General features: G+C 45.6%; 1 protein-coding gene across 1 annotated transcript in view; it reads right to left on the bottom strand.

The window, feature by feature from the left end:
* Nucleotides 1-21,725, bottom strand: part of LRFN2 (leucine rich repeat and fibronectin type III domain containing 2) — a 194,367-nt gene that overhangs the window by 37,900 nt on the left and 134,742 nt on the right. Inside the window, exon 2 of the mRNA XM_050787606.1 lies at nt 2,211-3,635. Coding sequence (XP_050643563.1) covers nt 2,211-3,610 — 1,400 coding nt within the window. The 5' untranslated portion in view covers nt 3,611-3,635. The remainder of the gene's footprint in view (nt 1-2,210; nt 3,636-21,725) is intronic.

A 21,725-nucleotide genomic window follows, 5' to 3' on the forward strand; every position in this document is an offset into this window, starting at 1 on the left:
GTTAGCAAAGAAATGCAAATTAAAGCAAGTGCCATTTTTCACCTCTCAAATTGGCAAAGATGAAAGTAATTATATATTCAATATTGGCAAAAGTGTGATCAAAATGAGTGCTTCCACTGGTGAAAGGGTAAATATTTATATGTAATGTATAAAGATTATAATTTATCCATAAACCAGTAATTCAAATCCTAGAAAAATATGCTAAAGAAATCACTGAAGTTGCACAAATATATTTATGTGCAAAAATATCCCTCACTGTATTACTTTTAATAATGAAAAATGAGAAACCACCTGAATGTTCAATAATAGAAGGTTAGTTAAATAAATTATAATACAGCCAAATAAAAAGTATTTTAATACCATGGGAACTAAGCAAGCTGTAATGTTGAGTGGGAAGAATTAAGATACAGAATATACACTAGATTGATTATAAATACCATTTGAATGAACTCAGACACCTTCCAAATTTCTCTTATTAACTTTGGATGGTGGGATTATAGGTAATTTTTATTTCCTTCTTCATCAATTTTCCCTACTTTCCAAATTTTCAATAAAGACTATGACTTTTATAATGAGAAAAATACATATATGCATATTTAAGTTTGACTATATGCCCCTATCTATATATTCCTATACATGTTCATACATGCATGTGGGTAAGTTCCAATACTGCTTTCTCTCCATTCTGAGACGCAACACTGCTGTCCAGACAAGACCAGCAGCTGCCAGGTAACGGGAGTTCCCTAGCTCCACTACGGTTTCCATGACACACCCACCCTCAATCACATTGACTCTATTCTTCCCCATGTACTCTTCTCCCACAAGCTTCCCATCCAGAGTCTCATCAACTCAGACAGTCAGAGCTGGAGGAGACCTCCAGGATGGATCAAGTATTCTTGATCTCTCTTGCACCATGGGCCCTTTGGCTGTCTGATGAAACTCATGGGATCCCATCTCCAATCATTTTACATGCATGAAATAAAACACACAGAATTTCAAAGGAAACCATACATTCCTTGAGTGATAAGGTTCTAGGCCATGTCCTTCATGTTTCATATAAGGGAACTCATCTGTGGTCAGCACTTCAGCCCCTGGCTTCTGTCTCTCTGTGACCTTCTTCCCTCTGAATGACTTGTGTGATTCTATTGCAGCTTTCCACACTTAACCTCCCTTTCTACCAGACCTAGGAAAGACCCCTTGATCTTCAAAGAACTTTCCAAGGTCAATATCATTGTCTGCACTTCTAGATGAAGAGACTAAGGCCCAGGGGGTTCAGCACAGGAGAGAGGGCTGATGCTACCTGTAAGACCCGGGGGCTCACGTGATGTGGTCTGACTCAATCAGCACTCAATCAGGAATGGGAAGCTCTTCTCCCTCTGGGGCTCTAAGTGGGCTCTAGGGCTCCTTAGAGGACCCAGCAGAGGCCTCCCAGAGGAAAGAGACTGCCTGACGGTGAAGCCAACCCAGAGAAAAATAGAACTTAGGGGAGGTAAGAAACTGAGAATACAGGTTTGTGGGGACCTTTGATCCAGCTGAACCTGAAGCAGGTTCCTGACTTATTAATGACATGAGTCAACACACTCCCGCTCCCTTTCTCTCTCTTTTTTTTTTTAAAGCCAGTTTGATTCAGTTACCAAAACTGAGTAAGTGCATTTAGTGAGTGTCCAAACTAAGTCAGGTATTAATTATCCCTATTTTACAGATGAGAAAACTGAGGTAGGCCAGGAGAATGAAATGACCAGCAAGTGGAAAAGCCATGATTTGAATCCCACTCTTTCTGACCTCAGAGCCTTAACCATGACTGTATATGAGTCCAGGTGAAGGTCAAATGCATTCCTCCTTGGGGGACTCAAAACCTTCAGCCAAGAGGTCTATTCATTGTCCTTGTATATCCTCCATCTGGGCTCAGAACAGAACATTCAGAAGCTCATAGCCACATGACCACTGACCATAGCCACCCAGCCGGGAGGTGTGGTCTTTCTCTACACATATCTCTCAGGCTGACCATGTGGGTTCTTTTCTTCTTAGCCTTGTAGTTGATGTTCTTTCTATCTCCCCTTACCTGCATGAATGGCACAGTTTACCCCAGAATCCCCACAGACACCTTTGGGGAAGGGAGGTATAGATGGGAGCAGCCCCAAAACCTCCCCGTTCCCTCCTCCTTCCCCAGCCAGACACCCTCCCTGCCTTTGCCACAGCCGCTCGCTCACCTGTAGATCAGTACCTCATCGTCAGAGCAGTTGTACTGCAGCTGGTACATCTTCACCCGGGGTGCTGACTTGCTGACAGACCACTTGACCAGAGCTGAGGTGGTGGTCACTTCAGACACAAGCACAGCCCGTTCCGGGGGGCTTTTGGGAGGCTCTCCGCCCCCACTGCCTCCACCTCCCCGGCTGGTCTTGCTGGAACCAGTGATGTCTGAGAGGCGGGACTTGGGGGGTGCAGTGCGGCTGGTGCTGTTGCTGAGGTGTGGCAGCTGGACGATGGAGACCTCCACCGTGGCTGTGGCCTCTCCGGCGGCATTGGCAGCAATGCAGGTGAAGGCACCACTGTCCTGAGATGTGGTGATGAAGATGTCCAGGGTGCCATTGTCATAGACAGCGGTCCTTGAGGAGTTCCCTACCAGGCGGTCATCGGGGGCTACCCAGTGGATAAGGGGGCTGGGGTCCCCGATGGCTTTGCACTTGAGTGTGGCCGCCTGGCCCTCCAGAACCAGCAGCTTGTGTGTGTGCTGGGTGATGAGAGGCGGCTCACACACAAACTCCTCCTCACGCACGTGCCAGAAGTAGCGACCCTTGAGGCCCCCGGGGGAGCCACAGGTTTCCAGGTCGTCGTCTCGCTCGAGCCTCCGCAGCCAGAGAAGCTCACAATTGCAGTGAAGTGGGTTACCCCCAAAACTAAAGGACAAGGGTGGGGCAAAGGGTGTGGCTGTCAAAGCCAAAGCCTGGGAGCGGGCAAAGATGGGATCAGGGGGCAGCTTCTGCAGCCGGTTGGAGGTGAGGTCCAGGCGGGCCAGTTTCTGCAGGTCTGCAAAGGTGCCCTCAGCGATGTGGTCCAGCAGGTTGTGGTCCAGGCTCAGCTGGTGGAGGTTGACCATGCGCCGCACGGAGTCCCACGGCAGGCCATGGAGGTTGTTGTAGGAGAGGTCCAGGTCCTCCAGTGTCAGCAGGAAGTCCTCAAAAGCCTCATCTGCAATGCCGCCCAGCTGGTTGTTGTTCACGATAAGGTGCTGCAGGTTGACCAGGCCCCGGAGGGTGTCCTCCCCAAGGCTTGGCAGCCGATTGCTATCAAGATGCAGGGAGCGGAGGCTCTCGAGGTCCAGAAAGGAAAAGGGCTGGATGTGGCTGATGGTGTTCCTGGACAGGGTCAGGTCCACCAGCCCGGTCATGTTGGCAAAGTCCTGGCGGCTGATGTGGATGATGAAGTTGCCGCCCAGACGCAGCTCCACTGTCCGCCGGTCAATATCAGGGGGTACAAAGAGCAGCCCCTTGGAGGGGCACAGGGTCCCCAGTGACTCAGACAGGTTCTGGCAGACACAGTACTTGGGGCAGGCGTCGACCACGGCAAACGCCATGCCAAACGCCAGCAGGCCACCAAGCAGGGTCTCCATGGTCTGGTCACTCAGGCCACGGTGCCTGGAAGGGAGAAACACAAGGTCAGGGTCAGGACGCAAATTCCTAATGCACTCACCCAGAGCTTCCTCCCTCACATTAACTCTCACTGCTTAGGGAGTGGCAGAGAATGGCATGTGCTCAGGCAAGACCTAATCTCTTCCACGAATCCCTCTAATGCAGTTTCACTGTTTCTCTTTTCCTTAGCTTCTATCACCTTCTAACACACTATTTAGTTTACTTATTTATGATGTTTACTTATTGTTTCCTGTATCAGTCCTATATGGTCAGCTCTAAAGAGGGCAGGTACTTTTGCCTGTTTTACTAACTGCTGTATCCCAATTACCTAGCTCAATGCCTGGAACACAGGAGCTGCTCAATAACCATCTGTTGGATGGATGGATAGATGGATGGATGGATGGATGGATGGATGGATGGATGGATGGATGGGATACCATACCATTGGTTTATCCAATAATTGAGTTTGAAAGGATGTTATGGCTGTATTTTGAGACATAATTTTACCTTCTTAATTGGTTTAGGCTTAGCATGAAATTAAATTGAACCAGCATTCCTTAAGAATGATGTTGTAGATAAGAAGAGAGTTGGTGCTGAGAGACTCCAGGGTCAGTGGGGAACTGTTTCACCAAGGAGAATCCATATAGTTCATGAATCTTTGAGAATGTGGAAAGTGAAGAAGGAGGTATGATGGGAGGCAAAGGAGTGAATTCTGAACCCTTTGTAAGCAATTAGCCTCTGTCTGGACCCTCACATACATCAGCTCTTTTGGACTTTAGGAAACCCCTTCAGAAGGAAGGGATTATCTATACACGGATGAGGATTGCTCATGGCCTCAGAGCCTCCTTTGGATCTTTACTCACAAGTTACCTTCTCCCAGAGGCCTTCCCAAACACCCTTCCATGATCATCCCCGCCCCGCCCCACTGCATAGCCCTCTGCTCTGCTCTCTATTTTCTCCTTGAAACTTATCTCTATCAACCTACTCTACGTTTTACCTATTTGTCTTCTTTATAATTTGTTCTTTTGCTCTAGCATAAAGCCCCAAGAAGAAGGCACCTCTTTTTATTCACCACTGCATGCCTAAAGCCTAAAGTGCTGCCTGGCACATAGTAGGTGCTTTTACAAGAATGACTATGTAAGAAAGAAAGGAACAGAAATCTGACTCAGGTCTTTGTGCCTCCAAATCTCAACAGTTTCATCACTATCCCATGTTGTACTAAATGTGGCCTTATTGATGTAGTGCTTCTTGGGTCTTTACTGCTAGAGCAAAAGAACAAATGATAACCAGTTGAGGTGGACTTTTGGAAAATCATGCACACTGATTGTGTAGCACTATGCAGACCAGCATTTCTCAAATTGCCTTTTTTTTTTCTTTTTTTTGAGACGGAGTCTCACTCTGTCTCCCAGGGGAGTGCAGTGGCGCAATCTCGGCTCACTGCAACCTCCACCTCCGTGGTTCCAGTGATTCTTCTGCCTCAGCCTCCCAAGTAGTTGGGCCTACAGGCATACACCACCATGCCCAGCTAATTTTTTGTATTTTTAGTAGAGATGGGGTTTCACCATGTTGGCCAGGCTGTTCTCAAACTCCTAACCTCAGGTAATCCACCCGCCTCGGTCTCCCAAAGTGCTGGGATTACAAATGTGAGCCACCATGCTCAGCCCCTCAAATTGCCTTCTAAATGTACTAATTACAATTCTGCAAAAATGGCTTCTAAGGCCAGTAAGTTGGGGAAGCATTGCCTACTCTTGCTTTCTCTCACAATAGCTCTATGCGCATGAGCAAGTTTAGAAGAACTGAGAAATCCTGCTGCAGTGAAACACTAAATTAATGTTTAACTTTGCATAACTCCTATTTCTTTTTACTATAAAGACACCCCTTTTTAAAGCAACAGTTATATGTGTATATATATGTGTGTGTATATATATATAAAGAGAGAGACAGAGAGATTATATATATAAAGAGAGAGACAGAGAGATTATATATAGAGAGAGAGAGAGACAGAGAGATTATATATATAGAGAGAGAGACAGAGAGATTATATATATAGAGAGAGAGACAGAGAGATTATATATATAGAGAGAGAGAGACAGAGAGATTATATATATATAGAGAGAGACAGAGAGATTATATATAGAGAGAGAGAGACAGAGAGATTATATATATATATAGAGAGAGAGACAGAGAGATTATATATATATATAGAGAGACAGAGAGATTATATATATATATAGAGAGAGAGACAGAGAGATTATATATATAGAGAGAGAGACAGAGAGATTATATATATATAGAGAGAGAGACAGAGAGATTATATATATATATAGAGAGAGAGACAGAGAGATTATATATATATAGAGAGAGAGACAGAGAGATTATATATATATATAGAGAGAGAGAGAGAGATTTATATATATAGAGAGAGAGAGACAGAGAGATTATATATATAGAGAGAGAGACAGAGAGATTATATATATATAGAGAGAGAGAGACAGAGAGATTATATATATATAGAGAGAGAGAGAGACAGAGAGATTATATATATAGAGAGAGAGAGACAGAGAGATTATATATATATATAGAGAGAGAGACAGAGAGATTATATATATATAGAGAGAGAGAGAGACAGAGAGATTATATATATAGAGAGAGAGAGACAGAGAGATTATATATAGAGAGAGAGAGACAGAGAGATTATATATATAGAGAGAGAGAGACAGAGAGATTATATATATAGAGAGAGACAGAGAGATTATATATATAGAGAGAGAGACAGAGAGATTATATATATATAGAGAGAGAGAGAGACAGAGAGATTATATATATATATAGAGAGAGAGAGAGAGAGATTATATATATATAGAGAGAGAGACAGAGAGATTATATATATATATAGAGAGAGACAGAGAGATTATATATATAGAGAGAGAGAGACAGAGAGATTATATATATATAGAGAGAGAGACAGAGAGATTATATATATATATATAGAGAGAGAGACAGAGAGATTATATATATATAGAGAGAGAGACAGAGAGATTATATATATAGAGAGAGAGAGACAGACAGAGATTATATATATAGAGAGAGAGAGACAGAGAGATTATATATATAGAGAGAGAGAGACAGAGAGATTATATATATAGAGAGAGAGACAGAGAGATTATATATATATAGAGAGAGAGACAGAGAGATTATATATATATATAGAGAGAGAGACAGAGAGATTATATATATATAGAGAGAGAGACAGAGAGATTATATATATATAGAGAGAGAGACAGAGAGATTATATATATATATAGAGAGAGAGACAGAGAGATTATATATATAGAGAGAGAGACAGAGAGATTATATATATATAGAGAGAGACAGAGAGATTATATATATATATTATATATATATAGAGAGAGAGACAGAGAGATTATATATATATAGAGAGAGAGACAGAGAGATTATATATATATAGAGAGAGAGACAGAGAGATTATATATATATAGAGAGAGACAGAGAGATTATATATATATATAGAGAGAGAGACAGAGAGATTATATATATATATAGAGAGAGAGACAGAGAGATTATATATATAGAGAGAGAGAGAGACAGAGAGATTATATATATATAGAGAGAGAGAGACAGAGAGATTATATATATATATAGAGAGAGAGACAGAGAGATTATATATATATAGAGAGAGAGACAGAGAGATTATATATATATAGAGAGAGAGAGACAGAGAGATTATATATATATATAGAGAGAGAGAGACAGAGAGATTATATATATATATATATAGAGAGAGAGACAGACAGAGATTATATATATATAGAGAGAGAGAGACAGAGAGAGATATATATATATAGAGAGAGAGACAGAGAGATTATATATATATAGAGAGAGAGACAGAGAGATTATATATATATAGAGAGAGACAGAGAGATTATATATATAGAGAGAGAGAGAGACAGAGAGATTATATATAGAGAGAGAGACAGAGAGATTATATATATATATAGAGAGAGAGACAGAGAGATTATATATATATATAGAGAGAGACAGAGAGATTATATATATATAGAGAGAGAGAGACAGAGAGATTATATATATATAGAGAGAGAGAGACAGAGAGATTATATATATATAGAGAGAGAGAGACAGAGAGATTATATATATAGAGAGAGACAGAGAGATTATATATATAGAGAGAGACAGAGAGATTATATATATATAGAGAGAGAGAGACAGAGAGATTATATATATATAGAGAGAGAGAGACAGAGAGATTATATATATATAGAGAGAGAGAGACAGAGAGATTATATATATATAGAGAGAGAGAGACAGAGAGATTATATATATATAGAGAGAGAGAGAGACAGAGATTATATATATAGAGAGAGAGAGACAGAGAGATTATATATATATATAGAGAGAGAGACAGAGAGATTATATATATATAGAGAGAGAGACAGAGAGATTATATATATATAGAGAGAGAGACAGATTATATATATAGAGAGAGAGAGACAGAGACAGAGAGATTATATATAGAGAGAGACAGAGACAGAGAGATTATATATATATAGAGAGAGAGAGAGACAGAGAGATTATATATATATATAGAGAGAGAGAGAGACAGAGAGAGACAGATTCTTGCTCTATCACCCAGGCTGTAGTGCAGTGGCACAATCCTAATTCACGACAGCCTGAAACTCCTGGGCTCAAGTGATTCTCCCACCTTGGCCTCCTAGTAACTACAGGCATGTGCCATCATGCCTGACTAATTATTTTCATTTTTATTTTTATTTTTGTAGAGTCAGATTTTGCTATGTTGCCCAGGCTGGTCTCGAACTCCTGGCTTCAGCCTCCCCAAATGTTGGATTTACAGGCATGAGCCACCTCGCCTGGCCAATATCTTGTGGAAGTAGAGCTCCATAGCTCCCAGTTTGAGGAGCACAGATGCAGGAAAAAACTAGCTTATTTTATTATTTATTTATTTATTTATTTTGAGACAGAGTCTCGCTCTGTCGCCCAGGCTGGAGCACAGTGGTGCTATCTCGGTTCACTGCAAGCTCCGCCTCCTGGGTTCACGCCATTCTCCTGACTCAGCCTCCAGAGTAGCTAGGACTACAGGCACCTAGCACCACGCCCGGCTAATTTTTTGTATTTTTAGTGGAGACGGGGTTTCACTGTGTTAGCCAGGATGGTCTCGATCACCTGACCTTGTGATCCGCCCACTTCGGCCTCCTGTAATAGCTTATTTTATTTTTATTTTTTTAAAAAAGATATGTAACATATTGAAAAATCTATTCCTATCATACACTTTATTATGCATATTTGAATTCCATTATTGTTCCTCTTTAAGGGTAAATCTCCTACCTGAGACCTTTTAAGAGCCAGAGGCTTGCCCTATATTTCATCTAGAGAGAGCATCACTGTGAAGTAGAAATACGATGTGAGCCAAAAATGTGACTTCAAATTTTCTAGTGCCCATATTTTTTTAAAGTAAAAAGAAACAGGTGAAATTAACTTTGATAACATATTTTATATAACTAGCTATATCCAAAATATTATTTCAACATATCATCAATATAATTATTAATGAGATGGCTAACTTTTTTATTTTACAAAGTCTTCAAAATCTGGTGTGTATTTTACCCTCAGAGCACATTTCAAACACTCACTAGCCATATGTGGCTATTGGCTACCATACTGGGTAGTGCTGCACAGACCAAATATATCCTGTCACCTGTTTTTGTAAATACAATTTTATTAGAACACAGGCATGCATATGTGTTTACATATTGCCTGTGGCTTCCTTTGTGCCACCGTGGCAGAGGTGAGCCATTGCTGCATATAACATGTGGTCACCAAAGCCTAAAATATTTACTATCTTGTCCTTTACGAAAGAGTTTGCTGACCTCTGTTCTATAGGATATGTTTTTTTTTTCCTCTTCATCATGGGCACCTTCATTAAAAGTCTTGGCCAAAGTTCCACACAGCTCTGCCCTGGGGTCCCCATGAGCACCTACCCACCCTACCAGTCCCTGTTCTCACCAAGCTCCTACCTAAGGTAGACCAGCTTCCCCTTACCCAGACCCCACCAGGTCACAGGTGTTGATACATGGAAGCTTTCCACCTGCCACCTTTCCAACTTGCTCTGTGCTCTAATGTGTTCTGGCCTTCTTGGTCTCTACTTGCTGGGGCCTCATAGAACAAAATGAGGATCTTCTCCATTTGCACTGAGTCTTGAGTTTTAGTTACACCTCCCTATGACTCATTGTGGTCACAGAACGAAGGCCGACGTATTTTTGGCTATGGCACCTGCTCAAATATAGTTGAGTGGTATTCTCTATACCAATGGGAGCACACGAACAGCCACAGCCACATCCAAGGATGTCCCTTGCTAATTAATCAAGAGGTGGTTGAGTGTGTGTGTGTGGCAGGGGGTAGTGTTCTATGGCCCCATGAGAAAGGCCATCTCCCTTATGAGCTCTTATCAATAAATGTGGCAGTGTTCTAAGTCTAGACAGCACTTCCCAACATGTTCAAGTCCTGGCACACAGGAAATGATATTTGTCAGGTGCCCCTGGGCCCAGGGCCGAGGCTACTCATGGCCTGTGCTGAATATCTTCCACTGTCTCTCTAGATCCTTTCTCCCACCCCCACCCCCGCCGGCTCTGCATTCTGGGAGGCTGACCCATATGGGCTGCATCTGTGCAATATAGATGGACTGCCTCCGCCATCCTTTGCGCCTTTCCACCCTTGGCTGTGTCGCCTGCCCTCTGGTAGAGACAGCAATGGCAACAGCAGGCAAAGAAGGCCCAGCCACTTCCGGATGCATATCCTGGAGCTCAGAGGCACAGAGCCCATTGTTTCAAACAGTTGTGTCCTTGTAAATTATGCTAAACAAACCACATTTTAAAAAAAGTTTGTGGAGGATTAACAAACGTCTAATGAATTCAAATCTATGACATAATAGAGCTGGGTAAATATATTTTAAGTAATCAGCATGGAAGATTACTGACAGAGAAGTGACTATTGAATCTTAATTAAAATTGTATTCTGAGAACTGTCACTTAATATATTGTTCTAACAGCCAAACAAAAGGCGGTTTAAATCCCACGTTGGGAGGGAGACAAGGGAACTGGATGAATATGTGTAATTAGTGTGTATCTAGGGTGCAAGGCCTTTCTCTTTGGGGCCAGAATTTGGACAAATGCTGGAAAGAGGAACTCCAGGCCTAGTTCCCTCTAAGTATCTTAGGGTGGTGTAGGTGGTGGAGGGGAGGAAGGATATCCTCCATCTGGGCTCACAATAGAACATTCAGAAGCTCATAGCCACATGGCAATTGGGGAAAAGGGCTCAGACCAGGGGCAAAGAGATAAATGAAAGTGGGCAGGAGGGGCACTGAGATTATTTGTGGGCAAAGCTGAGAGAGGTGTGTGGGGATCAGAAGCGAGGCTGAAATGGATGCTGGTATCAAATGTCAGAATCAGCCTTCATAGGAGGAATCCATCTGCAAAGGAGCGAGAGCTTGTCTGCCCAGAATGTCTATGAGCCTGCGCTGGGGGGAGGCAGGGTGGCAAACAGAGGTAGATACAGGGGAGCAGGGAGAAGAAAATCAGTCCCCAAAATGAACCTACAGCATTCCAGAAAAGCAGTCCAGTCTTGGGCATTTATCCAGGATAGAAACAGTATCTCCTCCCTTCCTTGACTGGGTTTCTTCATGCAGTCTTCACAACCCTACAAGGTGAGTGCCACCATAATTGCACAAGGCACCCTCGTGCAGGCAGAAAGAGGTATTCCTGCTGGCCTCTGGTAGGGTTCCCTCATCTGAGCAACCTCGTGCAGTGAGCAACTTGCCCCACCCTACCTTGTGGCCCTGAATATTGTCATCCCCATTTTAGCTACTGGGAAGTGAGGTTAAAAGAGGTTTGCGCCTGTCTAAACTCCCCTAGCTACCCTGGACAGAACCACAATTTAAACCAGGATCATCTGGCTCCAGGCCATGCTTAGAGTAAAGGAAGCGCCTCTGGAGGCTTCCATGTGCCTGGCGTGCAGAGAGACTGGCTGCCTCCACTACGGGTTTGCTTAGTAACTGGTGGCGAACCAGCTGCTTGGCTACATGCGGGCACTTGTGTTTCCTGCTTGGGGTCAGGCCTGGAAGGGACGCTGGCATTCTCGGAAGTAGAGAGGCCTAATTGGCCCAGAAAGACCCACCTGTCGGGCCCTGATAATGGCGAGTCTCTCTCACACACATACACGTGTTCAGAAATACATACTGGCAATAATAAATATAAAGTTGTGGAACTAGGCTCTTGGTTTGTAATAAAAGCCTTCGGATGTGATTTTACATTTAAAACAAAAGGGAGAAACAAAGATGATGACACAGAGTGGAAAAATAATGAACATGGCGGCAGAAAAGGAAAGTTCTTGTTCCTTGGCTTGACCACAGGCTCTTCCTGTAGCCAGAGGCTTCCTCCCCTCACTCCCCTCCCTGGGCTCTGCCTCCCAGTCAGAACCACCTCGAGCTGTTCCAGACAGAAGAGGCAACAGTTAGCAGATGGCTGGCACGATGTATGTGATATCTCTCCACCCTGATTTCCATTTAAAAGATACCTTAGCAACCAGCCGAGGAGCCACCCGCCCCTAGAGCCTGTAAATCAAGTAAGATGCCTGTCTCTGCATCAGGTAAAAAGAAATGGCCCCTCCAGGGTGCTCCAGGCCTGGAAAGTGTGAATTAATAAGAGTGGGAGGGGTTGGGATCTGCCAGGGAGAGGCAGCCGCCTGCAACTTCTTTCCAGACTTCCCCTCCCAAAGCCCCACTGCTCCCCATAAATCACACCACTCAGGGCAAGCCCTGGAGGGACCAGTTCTGGAGAAAGGGGTGGGGAAAGGAAACTTGAGTTCCACTTGGACGGGGGCATACAAACCCAGAAACATGCTGCTTTTCTGATTTGGGAGTTGCCGGGGGGTGAACGCCGCCAGCACCATGTGCCAGCTCCAGTATGAAGCCTCTCTCCCTGCCCTGCTGTCTCCAGCACATCCACCTCCCTGCAGGGTGCCCACAGACTCTCAGGAAGTGGCATTCTGAGGTTTCATCTAAGAGGTAGCATCAGTCAGTTGATTTTTAAAACCTCCTTTCCAAAGCCACCCTGTATAGAGATTCTAGAATCATGAGAAGAGACAGCAGAAGCAGGCTCAATGAGTGTGTGTTGGGGTAGGAGAGGGCCCCTGCTCCACAGAGATCCCAGTCTGACAGGGGAGGAACAGCATTTGACTTCAGGGACCTCCTAGTTTGACCTTGGAGTCACGGTTTCTAACTTGAAGGTAGGGGGAAAAGAGAGAAAGAGAGAGAATCCCCGAGCGAGCCTCCCGCTCTCAGAAGGTTCTAGCTTAGTGGCTGCAGAAAGACACCCACACAAGATAGGCAAGAACATTCTCTGTTCTTTCCCCAAACAAAACCTTGGGGACAGGAGCCACATCCTGAATCTCCAAACTTCTTCATAAACCTGGTAAAAACAGCAGTCTGGTAACACAGACAACAGGAAAAAAAAAAGACAAAATAATGTCTAAAACATCAAAAGGGCAGAATGAGCCCATTAGGCTCTTTTTAAACTTCTATTGTGCAAGATAAGCAATTGTTATCATAAGTAAGTTATTAAGCTCAGAACCGCTTCCCCTCTGTTCTCAATGACAGCATTATGCCTCTGTGTTAGCACGTCCGTGATAGCTTTTATTGTGTGGCAACATAATTATGTGTTTGCCTGCCTTCTACCCTTGTGCACCTGGGAACCCCTTCTTGGCAGGGATTGTATATTGCTCAGCTCTGTGTCGACGGTAGCAAACCCAGTACCTGGCACTGAGTAGGCACCCGGGATATGTTTGAGGAGAGAATGAGTGAATGAATGAATAAATGAATGAATGAATGGATGGATGCTCCAGCATGAACAGACACAGTAGCCCTTAACCCCTCTGACACCCTGTGCCCTCTGACTCAATGCAAATGCATGCTTGCACCTCTGGGGCAGGCTGGGTGTGCTAAAGAATTATTGCCCCCAGAGAACAGTCTCCAACCAATGCTAGTGAGGGAAATAGAGGATAAATGCCTCAACTTCCTCACCTCCTGGGTGGGACAACTCCAAGGCATGTTCTACATAGTCTTCTAGAAGCCCCTAGGAGGGCTGAGCCTCAGTTGCCCTTCCCAGTCACCTGCTCCTTAATGCACTGTATATGGGCCTCCTTCCTTTCCCCATCTCATTTCCCTACTTCTGTTCCCTCATTTCCTGCAATCATTACCCAAATAAACTACTTACATTCAAATCCTTATTTCAAATCACTGTTCCATTTCTGGGGAATCCAGCTCAAAGCAAACTTCTTAATTATAACTGTCATTATATAAGGGACCAACTAGCCGAGCTTGGGCCACTGTAGAAACGTGAGATGCAGGGAAATAAAAAATAATCTAAAAACCACGCACGTTCTTGTTAATAACTAACAAACCCCAGCAACTTTCAGAGGAAGGAGACCTCAGTTCACATACCAATGATTGGTAGTAATAGTTTAATGGAAAACGTCTTCTACCCAGGGTATTCACGACCTGGGCTGTGCGGCACTCGCCGTCTGTTGTCTTGAGACATGTGTGAGCCAATGTGTGAATGAATGTCTGTGCATGAATGGAGGGAGGCCTATGCACGGATGGGGTGAGGGGTGTGAACGCGGAGGCTGGAATGTGAATGGAGAGGTGTGTGTGTGAGGAAGATCTGTGCAATAGTGGGCGTGTGTGACTGAGTGCTCCTGAGGGCGTGTGAGTGAGGGGGCCTCACATGAATGGAGGTGAGTGAATGGGTGTGTCCCTTGATGGAGGGCTGTGTGGGTAAAGGAGAGCCGGGTTTCACCAGTAGGGGCCTGGATATGAGTGAGTCCGCCTGAGGAAGGGAGAGGGAGCACAGCTTGTTTGTTCAGCTTTGATGGAAACAAATGCTATTTTCCTGCTGTGTTGTCAACTTCGAATGCATTAATCTTCATGGTTGCCTGTGATCTGTCCCTGCTTTGGGGACACAGACAACCCACAGGCTGGCAGCTCTCAGCGTCAGTTTAGACCTTAGGCTGCTCCTCCTCTCCCTGCCTATCAGCCTCCACTCCAGCCTACAGATGTGAGTACGTGGGGGCTCTCGTGTCACACAATGAGATTTTTGCTTTGAATCAGTCATGACTTTGAAGATTTTTTGTCTAAACTGCCCCGACCCCCAACACTGCCCATGTTTCAAGCATCTTTAATTTTAACTTAATTCTCAAGCAAGGCTCCAACCCTAGGAACCTGGATGGAGACCAGAGTTCCTGGATGGAAACTTCTCACCCAGAGGGTGAAGGTGGAGAATGCCCAGGGATGCATTTCCAGTCACCAGGGCCTTGCCGGGCCTTTCTCCCTCGCCCAAGGTCTTCCCCAGCAGATCCAAGTGCCAGGTTCCAGGCCTTGTTATCTCAACCCCTTACTCCGTCTGGTTCTGAATCACAGAGCACCCCAGTTCACTAACACACCAGCACCCTCTGCCCTCCAAGGGCCTCTGCCTTTTACTAGTACCCATCCAGGAGCAACCTCAGTGCAGGATCCTCTCTAGGACGGGGCTAATGAAGGGAGCAGTGGGGTAAATAATGCAAAGTGGCAGATAATCCTAAACTCATTTCCATTTGGCTGGGGAATGTTCACTCTGTGATTTACTCTCCTCATTACGGTTGGCCCAGGTGAAAATTAAAATAGGCTTTTCTTTTTCAACCTACACAAGATAGAAGGTAGGCAAAGGCTAGGAGGCTAGGTAGCATCAAAGGTCACTGTGGCTAGACTCCATAATTACAGGCTGACATAAGACTTGAAAGTTATTGCAGGTAGGGGTTGTATTTCCTTCAGCAGACTGGGGCTCCTAGAGGACAGGGCTGAGTCTCCCCTCAGACTGAGACCCTCTGAGGATGGAGCTGGGGCTCCCTGAGGATCTCCCCTCAGTCTGGGGCTCTGTGAGGACAGGGTTGTATCTCCCCTCAGACTGGGGCTCCCTGAGGATGGGACTCTGTTTCCCCTCAGACTGGGGCTCCCTGAGTCAAGGCTGTTTCCCCTCAGACTGGGGCTCCTTGAGGAGAGGGCTGAGTCTCCCCTCAGCCTGGGCCTCCCTGAGAACAGGACTGAGTCTCCCCTCAGCCTGGGCCTCCCTGAGAACAGGGCTGGGTCTCCCCTCAGCCTGGGGCTCCCTGAGGACAGGGCTGGGTCTCCTCTTAGACTGGGATTCCCTGAGGACGGGACTCTGTTTCCCCTCAGACTGGGGCTCCTTGAGATGACTGAGTCTCCCCTCAGCCTGGGCCTCCCTGAGAACAGGGCTGGGTCTCCCTTGAGCCTGGGGCTCCCCGAGGACAGGGCTGGGTCTCCTCTCAGACTGGGGCTCCCTGAGATTGGGACTCTGTTTCCCCTCAGACTGGGGCTCCATCAGACAGGGCAGTATCTTCTTTCTGTATACCAAGGATAAGCCCAAATTTCTGCCTCCTGGGTCTGAGGCTAACATGAGCAACGTCCTCCTGTTTCCTCACAGCCACCTCTCCTCACTGCATGGGGACCTGCTGAGGGCCTGGTCTCCCTGAACACCCCTCCTAGTTGTGCAGAGCTGGGCCTCAGCAGGGCCTGGCTAGGCTGCGTCTCTTGAGCATCATGTCCTCAGGCTGCTCTGGGGAGAGTCTCATTACACAGGCCTGCGGTTATCACCCTGCCCTGTTATTATGTGTGTGGTGTAACATTACGCATAGCATATTTAATCTTGGGCTCCTAATAAGCCCTCTTATTATTAAAACAAAAATAATTTAGAAAATCAAATTTCCTTCCTGAAGGGCGTTTGTGTTTCATTTGCCTGTTTGTGGGCGGTCAGGCAGGGCTGCTGCAGTGGAGAACAAGTTACAGACAAAGGATCTCACGTTGTACCGGCAAGGTCTGGTCTTTCGTTGGCCTTGGGACAGAATCCTCACCTGTTGACCAACCTGGACTTATAGGAAACCAAGATGCACAGAAACAAGACGACTTTTCAGCTGTGACTACCTTTACTGTTTTTGAGCCCCCACAAATTATTTCAGTAAACATAATTCATAGAAAACAGCCACAATAGGGAAAAGGCCCATTTGGGGGATTCCCACAATAGGCTGCCCTATCTCACAAGCATTAGCCAGCTCTGAAGTATTTCCCAAGCAGCCGCGAAAGGGTCAGGATGAGTATGGATCCGGACTTCCAGGGCCTTTGAGGGCAAAGAGAGGCTAGGCCTATATGCCATCTCTATCCCCACGCACATACTACAAATGCTTCCCTCAAGACCAGGTATCATCCAGGCCCTGGATCCTTCCTCCCACTTTGCAAAAGGCAAATGGAGCAGAGTCTCCCTGCCTGTGGCATTGTTTATTGTTCTCCTGTGTCCCCGCAGTTCTGGGGAGAAGAGGTAGAGACACATTATCAGTCAGGGGCTTGAGAGGAAACAGATGAGAGAATCCAAGCAGTAGCTGAAGGATGTTTGATGAAGGGACCATTTAGAGAGACATGGGCAGGTGGGGGAACAAAGAGGAGGTGGTGTAGCACCCAGGGGGTGGCAACAGAGGGGAGCTACCCAGCCTTCTACCCCTAGCCTAAAGGGACAAAGGTAGAGGGCAGTTTCTAGAACTCAGCCAGGGCATAGCCATGGGAGAAGACTTGTCCAACAGGAGGATGCAGCCCTAAGTAGACAGACACAGCTCACTGATAACCTGGCACTGGGAGGGAGCTGGCCGAGGGAATTAGCCTGTCTCTTTCTCCACCCTCTCACCACCTGCTGACGCCTCCCAGTGGCCAAACCCAACGAGAGGCCAAGGGGTAAGGAAACGTGCATGCAGTTGTCCGTACAGGTCAGCCTACCCGGGCACAGAGCAGGGCAGTTAAAGGTGGAGAGTTTATTTGGAGGAGCAAATAAATGAAAAATAACTAGCACAGACAGGTAGTCCTTCTCTCTTTTCAGCTTTCTCAATGAGTTATTGGATAATTAAGGCACTTGGAAGTATAGGAAAATGAAGAAGGGAAAGAAGGGGGAGAAGGAGAGACAGACAAGAGAGATTAATCCATTGGAAACAACAAACCCACAGACTCAAGAGCAGTAAATATGAATTCAATTTGGTTTTGCCATTTACAGAACCCAGCCTTCTAAAGAGTTGACAGGCCGATCAGATAAAAGCCGCTGTTGCCACCAGGACAGCACATTTAAATTTTTATTGCAAAGACCAGGCTCCATTACCCTGGGATTTGCTCTCTGCATTCCTAATATTGTCTTTCTTTGGGTGGGAATGGGAGTATTCTGACTCTTGCTTACAACCAGATACAGCAGGAAGAGCATGCATAGGAGTTCCATAAGCTCGGTCCCTGCACTGACCCAGCCTTGAACCTCAACAAGCCACTTCTCTTTGTGCCTCAGATTCCTCATTTGGGCAATTAGGCTGGATGGGGGTCATCAATTCAAGTTTATTTCTAGCCCTGGTTTGACTAAATGTTGGCAAAGAGCAGTGAAGACTCAGAAAACCCTAGCAGTTCAGTCCACCCTGCCCAGTCTCCCTCTCAGTCCTCAAGTCCAAATAGGGCTTCTTTTTCCCTGCTTTGCAATTTTTTGCTTCTCCATTTCCTCCTGCCTCTGTCTTCTTCATCACTTTTTTTATTACCTCCAGTCTCCTCCCTGGTGACTTTATTTGCTGTCAAGTGCTGGAACATTGCAGTCAAGCCCTTCCTCCTTCCTGCACCCCCTCCACCTCACCCCATGGGGACCTGCTTTACTCAGCAGCAACGATTCAACCATTCAGTTAGGCTTCTGTCAAGCACCAGCCCCACATGGGCATGCAGACATGGGGTGGTGGAAAGAGCTGGATGGGACATCTTCCCTCTTCTCAGGAGGAGCTTACAAACACATATCTGGATAGGAGCAATCCAAGGGAGGAGGCAAGTATCTACAGGGTGTCTGGCGTTTCACACGTTATTTCATTTAAACCATTCACTAATGCAATACCATCTGCCCATTTTATAAGTGGAGAAATTGAAGCTTAGGAAGCTTCCACACCTTGTTCAATAACTTATGACAAAAGGCAGAGTTGGAATCCCAGTGCAGGTATGCCCTAGCCCCTCCCAGATGACACTGTTCTCAAGGTCGAGAGCAAAGGTGTTATGGGAATTCTATGGAAGACTCCCCCTCCAACTAGGGCAAGGGAACGCTTCTTGGAGCAGGTGGTGCTGATTGTGGCCTTGAATGGTAGGTGGTAGGATTTCAGCAGCTTGTGCCAATTGTCTTAATGAGGACATTCAAGAGGGAAGAACAAAGATTCAAGGTATTGTGATTGGAGAGAGGTGGATCTGCCAAAGGGGGACAATTACAGGAACCTTTTTTTTTTTTTTTTGGAGACGAAGTCTTGCTCTGTCACCCAGGCTGAAGTGCAGTGGCACTATCTCGGCTCACTGCAAGCTCCACCTCCCCTGTTCATGCCATTGTTCTGCCTCAGCCTCCCGAGTAGCTGGGACTACAGGTGCCCACCACCACACCCGGCTAAGTTTTTGTATTTTTAGTAGAGACGGGATTTCACCGTGTTAGCCAGGATGGTCTACATCTGCTGATCTCGTGATCTGCCCGCCTCGGCCTCCCAAAGTGCTGGGATTACAGGCGTGAGCCACCACACCCAGTTACAGGAACCTTATAAAGGAAGTATCTTCAAGAGGCCCTGGCTTGAGAAGTGCTGTCTTAAGAAGCTTGACTTACTGGCAAGGTGGCTAGTGGTAGGCACATGGCCTCTGGGGTCCAGCCACTTTGTAGAACTAAGGCGTCCCCTCAGCTTCAATCCTGGCTTGCCTCTTTCTGGCCCAGTGGTCTTGGGCAAGTTGCTTGACCTCTCAATACCTCAGTTTCCTTACCTGTAAAATCGAATAATCTTATAAAGTTGTGAGGATTGAGTCAATCCTGTAAAACACTTAACCAGGGCCAGGCACACAGTAAAATCTCAAAACAGTGTTTCCCATTACAGTTCTTATTAAGTGCACTCTCTTTAAGTTGTGACTGGCTGTTCTCAAGGAGAAGCTTTAGTAAAGAATGAATTTTAGATTGCCACCAAAATAAAAAGCTGAAATGTAAAACATATTCATAGAACTCAGCACCTCCTGGGGACCCTACCACTAGTTTAGGAAATTCTGCTGTTGTGGGTTAGATGGGCAGGAATAGAGCTGTGACTAGGAAAAAATAATCAAATCTTCCTCCAGCCTGGCTGCTCTTGAATCCAAGATCAGGCTGGGTGTAGTTTGGGTGCAGGAGGTCTCCTTGCCCAGGAGAAAGGCAACCAGCAGTGGAGAGATTTTTTTAAATTTTTAATTTTAATAAAGAAGCATTCCAAGGCAAAAGTGGCTAGGGCCCACAAAGGTGATAATGCAGCCCTGCTCAGGGGCACTTTCTGGGCACGTGTTATGGGGGATACAGAGGAGAAAGGATCTCCCCCTTCCCCGCTGCCCCTGCATTCCTCCTCTCTGATCATTATAGGCTTTTTAGTAACTCCCCGCCAGCAGCTTCCTCACTCCCAATGGCCTTGCCGGCACAGGTTCATCAGGCTTCTGTCACTGGGGCTAAGTGTATTTATTGTGCTACATCATTAGCGGTGATACGTATACATTGAACACCTGCTGTGCTGAGCTCCATACAGAGTCTGAGTAAATAGTTTCTTTCTGTCCTCTGGGAGGCTGCAATCTATCAAAGGCAAGACAGAGTCTGCACAGAGGAAGACACAAAATTATCTTCTTCCAGTAGGACAGAGAGATGTATAGGCAGGGGACAAATGACAAAAGCAAAATCTGCCCTGTTTCTCCTTCAAACTAGACCTCCCAGAGAAGTGGGAGCTGTGTCCCCCCTCAGACTGGGGCTCCCTGAGGATGGGGCTGTGTCTCCCTCAGACTGGTCCCTGAGTCAAGGCTGTGTCTCCCTCAGACTGGTCCCTGAGTCAGGGCTGTGTCTCCCTTCAGACTGGGGCTTCCTTATGACAAGGCCACACATTCCCTCATTATCCTATTAGTTTTCCAAGAACACGGTATTTCTACTTTCTCTATTCAAGGCAAAAGACCCCACCAACCTTCTCATTAACCTCAAGCAAAGCATGTCCCCACCGTATGCCTCAGTTTTCCTGTGTAAATGAGGACATTAATTACCTTTAAAGTTGTGGTAATGTTATGACATTAACCTCAAACTCGGAATTCTGCCTCACAGGCTTTCTTCTTTCCCCAAATTCGGCTACCTTTAACATCACCATAGGCAGAGCTGTCACCATCCCGTGATGTCTTCTTCCACCTAAACTAAATGGGGACCTGAGTTCAGAATCTTTAACAAGTTTTTTCCCAAGCCTTTATTTTTCTGTGAACTTTTCAGAAGCTGAAAGACTTGACTTTAGCTCAAATAATTCTCACTCTTCATTACTTCAAATGTAGATGGTATCGTCATCATCATCATCAAATGGTGAACACATGAATGCTGATTCTATGCTAAGCATTTTCTGCTTTAACACATTTCATCTTCCCACCCACCCTAAGAAGTGGATGTGGTAATTATTTCTATTTTACAGATAAGGTGAGGCCCATCAAGGTGTTTAGATGATTCACTCTGGGTGGCCTACCTAGTAGGTGGACCCTCATCCTTCTGGGCTCTCAAAGAGCTCTGTAGACATTGCCAGAGTCTAGGGACCCTATGACTGACCTCTGTTCTCCTCCGTTAGAATCAACCAACAAAATGTACACAAGGCTGTAGCCAAACAGCAATCACTTTACCATCAAGCACTGATATTAACTGATAATTAACCAAGAAAGAATGGGGAGCATGCCCTGGAGTTTCAGGGAGGGAGGCCCAGCCTTTAGGTGTCAAAAGCCATGAGTGCTCCTAGTAGGGCAATAGCCTGTGAGAGACCGGGAGTGTGGGTCCTCCTGAGCAGTGTCCTTCACACCCATGAATCCTTCTTCCACTCATACCCATCACTTGGCCTTGGGATTTGTGGGCTTGCTGAGTTGGGGAAGCAGCTCACACCTTCCCACTA

Source organism: Macaca thibetana, chromosome 4 (genome assembly GCF_024542745.1).
Source record: "Macaca thibetana thibetana isolate TM-01 chromosome 4, ASM2454274v1, whole genome shotgun sequence".
NCBI classification, from domain to species: Eukaryota; Metazoa; Chordata; class Mammalia; order Primates; family Cercopithecidae; genus Macaca; species Macaca thibetana.